The sequence below is a fragment of the Camelina sativa genome, chromosome 11 (assembly GCF_000633955.1).
Source record: "Camelina sativa cultivar DH55 chromosome 11, Cs, whole genome shotgun sequence".
Taxonomy (NCBI): domain Eukaryota; kingdom Viridiplantae; phylum Streptophyta; class Magnoliopsida; order Brassicales; family Brassicaceae; genus Camelina; species Camelina sativa.
The window spans coordinates 41,041,139-41,050,981 of NC_025695.1; the positions used below are offsets into that span (position 1 = coordinate 41,041,139).

Sequence of the window (9,843 nt, forward strand, 5' to 3'; positions counted from 1 at the left end):
AAAAAAAAAAAAAAAAAAAAACACAATATATAGTAACCTACCTGCGTCTTCGTGCACCATAAAACTTCAATATCTTCGTCTTCTACGCTTAAACGGTGAGAGACAAATCCTAATCTTTAATTTATGTTTAATTCCTTTTGTTTTATACTTCATTTTCCTCATGTTTCCTTTTACCCAGCATGCTCTCCTTTTGTCCATATTAAATGCCAATTCAACTTACCAATATAATTAACGCTACTGGGTGCGCCGAACAACCACCATATTTTGCAGCAAGAGATGAAGCACAAGGTAGAAACGTCATTTGATATCCCTCCTTTTGGTACATTGAAAAAGGTTTATGAAATGTGGTAAAATTGAAAACTTCTATATCCAATGTGGTACATTTAACAAAATTCCCTTAATGATTCTTGTCGTCCATGTAGAGAATAGTCCATGGTGTTTACAGTTTGTGGTGGATTAACTCGAGTAATGAATCGACTTTTCAATTTTATATAATTTTTAATCATTTAAAACAATATATAAATTTCTTTCTTTTTTACATTCGTAAAATAAATAACATATAATAATTATATTATGTAGATTATATTTTCATATTTTTATAATATAATCCTAATAAAATATATATATAATTTTTCCATATAGACATTAATTAATGTTGCAAACAATGTAATTCAATATGTTTATTTTTATGAATGTACAATCAACTATGTAGACATGTCCAATGCTATGATCCGATATATGGACTAAATTTGAATAAAAATAAAGACTGATAGTGAGAAAAAAAGAGACTAAAGTATGAGAAAAAGAAAAGTGGTGACCAAGTTATTGAGAGGCACTAAAAAAGAACTTGCAAACGAGTTAAGAGTTTGAAGAATTAAAGAAAAATGAGCAAAAATAAAATAAAAAAATAAGCAAAAAAATGTCAAAACACAAACAAGATATTTAATAGTGAAGTTCTTAACTAAAACTATACTGAACATTACTAATATTATATTGGTATTACAGTATATCATAAGGTATATCCGTAAGGGTCTAAATATACTAATAATTATAGTATACCTTAGTGACTAGAGTTTTTTTGTTTTGTTTTTGTCTAAATCAGATTTTTACAAGTTTCTATGAAACAAATAAATTTAATTTAGCGTTCATTGAAAGTTAAATCAAAAGTATCTTATTATTAAATTAAAAATTCTGGAACTTATGCACAACGCATATGGAACAAAATATGAAATTCTACCATGAAGTAAATAGATTAAACAAAATGGTAACATATATAATCAGAAATTCTGTTTTCATGAAATGGTTTATCAATGTACGTATGTTGTGTCTTCTTTACCTACCATGAAGGAGGATGTTTTCCATCGACTCGACTACCTTCTTCAATAATGTTTTTTTTTGGTGTAAACCTTCTTGAATAATTAGGGTGCAAGATAATCAATTATCACAATTTCCTAATTTTCTTTGTCCACGCCACAAAATAAAGAGTAGTCCATGTATTCTTCTCATTTCTTTGTTAAAATTAACACAAAATAGATTAAACATTTGTGACGATTGTATTGCAACCATTCAAAAATCGTCACAAATTCGTAATAATATTTATGTTGTGACTAAATACTTTTTATTGTGACTAAATTTTTCGTCTTAATAAACTTATTTTCATGATTATAATCATAAAAGTTTATAAAATTATACAAAAAAAGTTAAATATGTCTATAACGTACCGAATGATTTCTTGCAATGAAGAACGACTTCGTAAATAGAACTCTCGGAGTCACAGGCCCTTCTCCAGTAATAGTCAGCGGCTACACTTACTCTTGGCGAAGACGTCGTTTCATCAGAATAAACCATGCTCCTAAACAACATCGTTACATGGATCCTCGAATATATACCGATACTTCCGGTTGTTCCAGCGGATTTACATCTCCTTAATCTTCTACACAATGGCATCAAGAAATCAAGATACTTCAACAAAACACATTTCGAAACTCTCCTAAGCTTTCGACAAGACTTAATAGGAAATGACTTGTATAGACCAAATTTAGATACAAATTAAAAATAAAAAATAAAAGAAAACCTGATAGTGAAAAAAAAAACTAAAGTTTGAATCATTACAATCAAAGATGGAATATTTAGTTTTAAAAAAAAAAAAATTGAAGGTAAATTATTTGGATAATTGGATTGCATGAAAGTTGCATTTGTGTCCATATGAAAAAACAAAAATGACACTAAATAAAAGCAGTTTGAAAGGAGAGATGTGGATAAGATATTAATAAGTTTTTGACATATATTCTCCCATGACAAAATTACCTAATTTATCCGAGTTTTCTTTCGTGAAGCATCATCCACACCAATTCTTCAACGGAACATAGACAAGCAGGATGTGACACCCAATATAGGAAAATGTTTTTAAATTGGGAAAATCCCAAAAAAAAACTCCAAAGTGACACCAGTTCCAAGTTTAAATTTGAAGGTTGTGCACTTCCACTTTTATACCCCAAATTGGTTTAATTTTGTTAGCAGAACAGTTAACAATAATTAATGTCGTTTGTTTCTTTAGCATGTGTACTTGCGCAGGTGCTTTGGTGAAAACTAAGCCCCGAAACAGAAAACTGCACCACCCATACAAAAACACATGAGCAAATTCTTCTAGGCTAAGCACCATTTTTAGGCTAAGCAAATTCTTCTAGGCTAAGCACCATATTTAGGCTGAGCAAAGGAGTAGTCAAATGTGACTCTCAGGTCATGTGGTGAGATATATGACCTGAGGGTAGTCAAATGTGCCTCAATATATAGTCCGACCTCTTAATTCGTAACATTTCCATCGTTTGAATAGTAATGTAGTTTTTAAATATAATGTGACGGTGCGTAGATTGTACTCATGTCTTCGTGGTACAGTCTATATAATCAAATCCTTTATACATTATGTGTGGTTTATTTTAATAAACAACATAAATAATGATAATACAAAATCCTATAAAAGCAAATTTGCTTTCAAGTAGGTTAGGGGCAATTACATTGGTAGCTATTTCAGTACGTCGAAAGTAATGTACTTGAAGAGGTGGTAAATAACAATTCAGTAATCTTATTTATTCACAATTTCGATGGTATTATATTATGTATAGTAAATAGATTAAACAAAAAATATTATTTAAGATGATATGATGAATATAATTTTGGTGGTATAATATTATGTATAGTAAATAGATTAAACACAAATAATTTTAAGACTCATATGATATGATGGATGATGATGACTCATGCATGAACCATTTTTCCAAGCATATGTATGTATTCTTAAGTATTTTTTTTCACATTTTTCCAACTTATGTAACGGCATAATTTTTTTGGCAAAACGAAACTCTAAAGTCTAAATTAAAACAAAATCATATGGGGGAAAGCAATGTTAGTGAAGAAATTATAAACCACATGTTAGTAGTTTTCGTCTGTTCTGTAATTTTATTAAACGGGCTTAATTGTTTTATACGTTTGGTCCGTTTAAGTCCATCACAACAACCCTAACTCTCAACATAGCTTCCCTTGCATCTCTTTCTCTCTTGATCCTAGCGAGCTCTCTTGTCCTCCAAACTTCGTACTCTTCAACTTCATTGGTTTCATCATCAGTTTCCACATCTTCCTCCAGTAACATGTTGTTTAGTATCTCTTCATCTTTCCAAAGTTCCTCAACTACTATTTGCTTCGTCTCTATCTTTCTTATCTCAAGTTTTTTCTTTGCTAGTTCCTTAAAAGCTTCTACTTCAGCCTCAAGCCGCTTACGTTCAGCTATTGTATCTCTCGCAGCTTTTCGTACATAAAAAGGCTTGATCATGGCATGAACATGCATCGTCTCTTCTTCTGAATCATCAGTCTCGTATTCGTCTTCATCTTCATCTTGTAGCTCTTCTTCTTCTTGTACATCCTCCTCTTGCTTTCTTTCAAGATTCTCTTCTTTAATTCTTCTTCTTCGTTCTTCATCTTCTTCCTCGTCTCTAGTCTCTTGGTTCCTCAATTCCTCCCCTTCTTGATCTGTAGATATAATCTCAGCTTGTCTAATTCGCCGATGATCAGCTATAACTTGTTCACGGTTTTCAGTTCTTGCCTGAGCTAAACGTCGCAGCCTCGGATCACCCTTCCAATCCAAAACAACAACCTTGTGTATCGCAACATCTTCTTTTTCTTCCTCTGCCCACTCGGGAGCTTTTCCAGGCCAATATCTTTTTACTTTTGTCCGTCCAATCTTACCACGTAGCTTTTCCCTTATAGTGATTATGGTATCACTCACTCCTTCCGTAACTCACATCTTTGCCCTAGAGAGAGAATGAGAGGGACCAGAGGGTTTATAGATTTGACGTGCGAAAGAAACCCTAGAAATTGTGGTGCGACAGAGGAGAAGAAGACGATCTGTACACAGAGATTAGGTTTGAGTTAAAAAGTTTGTTTCCTGTTTTATAGGGATTCATAATTGTGATTCCTATAACGATTCGGTATTTGTATATGGTCAATCTAATTTTTTTCCTTTTTTTTTTTCCACACGCCATCAAAAAACAATGATAAAAATAGTTTTTTTTTTGTTTTTAATTGCGACATAGAAACAAAACAGCTTTTAAAAAGGAAAACACACCAAAACCATGATCGTTGTTATCTTCTACTTTGTGGAGTGTAGTTTGAATCATTGGACTATGAGTGCCTCCCTAACAAATCTGAACCAAATGAACAAGACACTAGAACAATATAATAAAAACCAAAATTTCCTCGAAAAATTACAGTGGCTGGTGTGTTCTTTTCTAATTTTCTATACATTACTTAACAGTAAAGGTTTATTTCATATGGATTTGTTTTCCCTACAGAAGTTACCTAAACAAAATAAGATGGGAGCCCTGTTTTCATCAGTCATCCTCATCAAGCACCATCTTCATTTTCCTCCTACTAAGCGGGCTTTGAGTGAGGGTGGCACCACCAGCTGCAGCGTCATCACCGGAATCTGCTAACTCATCATCCTCCAGTTCATGATCTGATGAAAGATTTGGATCTTCAGATGGGGTAGAAGGAGCATTGTCACTGATGTGAACATCTGTTTCAGATTCTCTATTTTCCAGGGTGATGAAGTCTTGATCATTGTTCTCTTCTTCATCAGTGGTAGGCACATGCGGGCTAGTTTCATTCCTAATTTGAAAAAGTGTGATATTTGTGAGACAGACTCGTGAGACCAAGCTCAGAAGTTCGTTATAATTCTGAGTTAATCTTGTCTATAAACCCGATGCGAAGACAAAATGAGTGGAGAGTTTTACCTTTCTGTGTTGTCTTCAGAACTACCTAAAGTGATCTCATCGCTTGATCTTGTGTGCTGCTTGTTCTTCTGATTTTTTGTGCTCTTCCTCCTGCAGAAGAAGACAACACTCGAGCATATCAATTCGCATCGTTCAAGAAAGCAAGTTTGATATTGAGGGGCGACATTGGCAGATCTTGTTATTAACATTTAGTTACCTGTTCTTGAAGGCTAGTAATGTTTCATTGTCTGATTCATCTGCTGAAGATTCATCATGGTCATCTTTCAGCTTCATGCCAACTTCAGACTTCTTACCACGAGGAAGACGTAGATCAAGTTGCTTTAATTTACGTGAAACCTGGGCAGTAGTATATTTTTTTTCAGACCCCAATTCATTGGCAATCAAATAACTACATCGGTTTTGGTCCTTGAACCTGCACATAGACAACAATAGGAAAACAAACAGAGTCAATAAAACTGTTGCAAAGAAAGAGATTTATGCAGAGGAGGCAAAATTTGGAACTCACTTCTCGTATAGTTCCTTAATACGTGTTTCTTGTTCTTTGCTAAAGGAACTCGCTCTCTTTCTGGTGTTTCTGTTACAAACGCAGTAGAGAAGAGTCGTTATAATCCAAAACTAGATCTGTTTAAGTCTCGAAATTCCATCAACTCTAAGAGATACTCACGAAGGTTGTTGAAATGATGTTGCATCCAGGTGATCTGGATAATCATTTCCATTTGTGCCTTCATTTGCTTGGATAGAGCTATCACCACGCCGAAGCCTTTTCCTTATTTCTAGACCTAGCAGTTTAAGCTTGTTGGTTACTTGTGCAGCAGAGATTCCACCATCAGGATCCAAATTTTCAGCAATTAGCCGGCTGCAATTTTTATCATCTTTGAACCTGCAACAAATAAATTAAGCAGCCAATTAAACCAAACTGTAGCACATGTTGGCTCATATGTAGCAATCTGAGTCCAATGCTCATGAAATCAAAACCATGAATCAATGCTTATAACTAAGATTAGAAGTGCACTTTATAGAGAATGATTTCTGTTCAGCAACTACTCCTCTCGTCAAACAAAACATACCTTTCGTATAGGTCTTTAATTTTTATTTCCATATCACCATCAAGAACAAGTCTTCGCTTTCTTTTAGATGGTCCTGCAGAATCATCTTCCACCATGTGATCTTCTTCACTGCAGCATGAAAAAGTTGCATGCGTTAGCAAATAAAGATAAACAGTATATCCAGCTAACAAGAAACATAAGGCACAAACACTAATATCATAAAGAGTTTCTCTTCTACAAGATGGAACACTTTCTTACTTTTGAAATCCTTGATCATAAGAAATCACGACATCAGCTTCATCATCACCTAGAGCATCTGCTAAGCTTCGGCGAGTCCATCCTTTCTCTGATGGTATATCATTTTCCTCGGTTCCGGCGACCTTTTCTTGCTTTCCCATTTGTTTTCTTAGATGGCCAAGCTCATGCAACATATATTCAGCATTTATGTAATGGCATTCTTTGCGAGTCTTTGAGAAGAGAATTTCCACAAAGAGAAGAGGCTGTGACTTCATTTTCTTCAACATATTTCTAACCAGATCTGTCAGGAAGGTAACTATATTTTCATAGTCTTTGCAGGGACAAGATTTCTGCTCATCAAGGATCTTATGGAATGTTATTACCAGTGAAAGCTGCGAAATTAACCCAATAAAGTAGTGAGGAAGATGCAAAAAATTTACTAAGAAATGTAGCAATTTGGGATATAATTTAAAACACTGACCTGATACAACATGGGAGAGAGCTCCAAGTCTTCTGTAATCCTCCGCAGTATGCTTATTATGTGGTGATTCGTCTGTTTTGGGTTGGTTTTGTAAAACTTAAGCAACCAGCATAGGTTTTGAATGATGCTGTTGCTGGCAAAAGCAGAAATAAATGTGGAAACCTTAAAATCAACTTCATCTGTTGCTGTTTGCTCTTCACCGTCAGAAGAATCGTCACTGCCGCAAGACAGATCATCGACCACATGATTTGACTTAGGGCTGTGCGTTTGTTGATTTTCATCAGGTTCAGTCCTTAGGTTTGATGCCCCTGGATTATTGGGAGGCACATTCATTGGTCCATCCTCCGTGGAAACTGTTGAATCAACCACCGGTATGCTTTTTGCGGTGCTAGCTTCATTTGAAGTACCTGGATGATTTTCAGACAGTTCATACACTGTGGCCTCCTTATTTCCCATGGGTTTTTTCTTTCTTGCCTTCCTTGATTTTTTTGAAACCTGGGGGATGAAACAGACATTTGGTTGAAATATTGCGTTTCTTCCCTTAATGCATGTTAATAAAGCTTTATATCTAATCTAATAAGAGTTTCATATCCAAGCAGTTACATACCCTCAAAGTTCCACGCCCTTGAAGGTTTTCCATAAGGCCTACTATTACATGGATGCTTTCCACCAGATCTCCAAGCTCACTGGCAAAAAATAAAAGTAATTACAAGCAAGTTAAATGTACAATAAAGAACATACACGTCCTGCCATTAAAATGAGGTTTTCAGTTAAACATTTAACAAGTCAAACAAGAACATGCGTTCTGTGTGTCACGATTATGTTATATGTTCCAAGATTCACAAATTATATGTATCACACTACAAGAATTGACAAATCACTTGTTGCAAAATACTACATGACCGCAAGATTCTGGAAATATAAGTAACAGAAGCAGAGGCCAACCTTTTAGGTTGCTTATGCGTATCAAAACTTCTCACCAGATTCAGGATGAACTGGCACATCCCTTGGTCAGTTTGGTCATAAAACAACTTATAAAGCAAGATGCGGACAGTAAAAGCTTCTCTAGAGTCTTCAGGTTGCAATCTAATTACCAGATCTAACAAGCAAAGCTGCATTGAAAAGCAGGTGAACAATGCACATCATGAGTATTGGCTATTAATTGCTAAACAAAATGCAGAAGCAAGAATAGATTGATGCATGGATATTGCATACCATGGTTTTCATAAGAGAACCTGCTGCAGATAAAAATTTAAATTCTTTAGTTTCCTTCAGACCATCAAATGCACTGCGCCATTTTGAAATGACAAGTAAAAACATTCTGTCGTTAATCGTTGCTGCAATTGGCGCACAAATGTCATTCTTAGAACAGTTTACACCAGCATTCTGATTGGTAGAGAGTTCAGAAGTTTCTTCCGATCTTGTTGCTGGCTGTAAAAGAGACATAGCCAGACAACCATAAAATAACGGAGATTCAGCCTTGTAGTAAGGAAAGAAATTAAATGCATAGCAACTTAAAGATGAGAGGGAGATAAAACCAAAGAACGTAGCTCAATTACTCACGTTAGAAGCCGAGGACTTGTGAAACTGAAAAGAGGTGACGGACTGTGCAACTTGAAAGAAAGTAATGATGTCGCTATTTTGAATGGAGAGGTGCTCCTTTTCAATATCTTCACACACTGACCGCATCAGAACTAAGAGATATGGTACACTGGTATCAGCATCAGGGTGCTTGAAACAAAGTACAAGCAAAATATCACTGTTCTATTGTGAAACATACCATTATATCCTCCTGACATAAACTGATTGATGAAATCATGTAACAACTTCAAAACATTGTCATTTGTCACAGACATTGGTCCATGTTCCCAGACAATCTTTTCTGCAGCTCCACGACCTTGCTGAGGCTTTAGCATTGTGCTCTCCGCAGTAGAAGGTATTCCCTTTAGTACAGCTTTAGTGCCATCCTATAAAAAAAAAAAAATCTCATTTAAATTACCATCTTTTACACAACAAAGACATTTAAGAACCATTGCGAGAAACGATACCATGGCAACCCGAGTGAATGTCCCACCAAATTTTGAATGACGCTGACTCATATTGTTGAGTCTTGCAAGCTTTCGTTTCACTTCCTCCTCCTTCATCAATGTCTTCAAACTATCAACAGAAGCTTTCTTCCCTTGGTCCAACTGCCAAAACAAAACATGATGATCGACATCAGCATCAACACCAACATTACAAAACCATGTTCCAATCTCAGAAATCTTATTGATCTAGTTGAAACACTAACCTTCTCAGGAGCTTTTGCAACGAGCTCCATGTCTTGACCCAAAAGAATATAATGATAAATTTCAAGGAGAAGTAAGTTGTCATGCCTCAACAAACTATCAAAACCTTCAATCGTCTGAGTTATCACAAGAAATATATCCATCACATTCTCACGAGACAAAAGTTCAAGAAACTGATCCCTCAGCGACAAAAAGTAACAAGTCGATTCACCAGCTTTCTGAATCGGAGATATCTCATGAATAGCCAGCAAATTCCTGAATAAAGTAAGCACAAGCTGAACCAATTTCCAATCTTCCTCATTGAACACATCTCTGAAAACCATAAGCATCAAGTTCAGAAAGGGTTCTTACCCACTCAGCAAGTACTTAAACACACAACAACGAGTTATAAAAACTTACAATTCCAAGCTCTCGAGAGGAGCTTCAAGCAAAGACACAATCACTGGAACAATGTTACTAAAAGTAATCGCAGACTTCAAACCCCATAAATACTCTAACTGCTGAGG

General features: G+C 35.3%; 1 protein-coding gene and 1 pseudogene across 1 annotated transcript in view; both read right to left on the reverse strand.

Annotated features, from left to right (window-relative positions):
* LOC104728838 lies at window positions 3,479-4,297 on the reverse strand (annotated as a pseudogene).
* The window catches only part of LOC104728839 (protein timeless homolog), a 6,042-nt gene continuing 917 nt past the window's right edge, over window positions 4,719-9,843 (reverse strand). The window contains exons 2-17 of the mRNA XM_019232090.1: window positions 9,737-9,834; window positions 9,340-9,649; window positions 9,098-9,238; window positions 8,830-9,016; window positions 8,613-8,743; window positions 8,265-8,480; window positions 7,995-8,161; window positions 7,657-7,735; window positions 7,050-7,544; window positions 6,590-6,960; window positions 6,353-6,460; window positions 5,950-6,165; window positions 5,791-5,859; window positions 5,482-5,697; window positions 5,286-5,372; window positions 4,719-5,160 (exon numbers count right to left, since the gene is read on the reverse strand). Of these exons, the coding sequence (XP_019087635.1) occupies window positions 4,884-5,160; window positions 5,286-5,372; window positions 5,482-5,697; window positions 5,791-5,859; window positions 5,950-6,165; window positions 6,353-6,460; window positions 6,590-6,960; window positions 7,050-7,544; window positions 7,657-7,735; window positions 7,995-8,161; window positions 8,265-8,480; window positions 8,613-8,743; window positions 8,830-9,016; window positions 9,098-9,238; window positions 9,340-9,649; window positions 9,737-9,834 (3,168 nt within the window). The 3' untranslated portion in view covers window positions 4,719-4,883. The remainder of the gene's footprint in view (window positions 5,161-5,285; window positions 5,373-5,481; window positions 5,698-5,790; window positions 5,860-5,949; window positions 6,166-6,352; window positions 6,461-6,589; window positions 6,961-7,049; window positions 7,545-7,656; window positions 7,736-7,994; window positions 8,162-8,264; window positions 8,481-8,612; window positions 8,744-8,829; window positions 9,017-9,097; window positions 9,239-9,339; window positions 9,650-9,736; window positions 9,835-9,843) is intronic.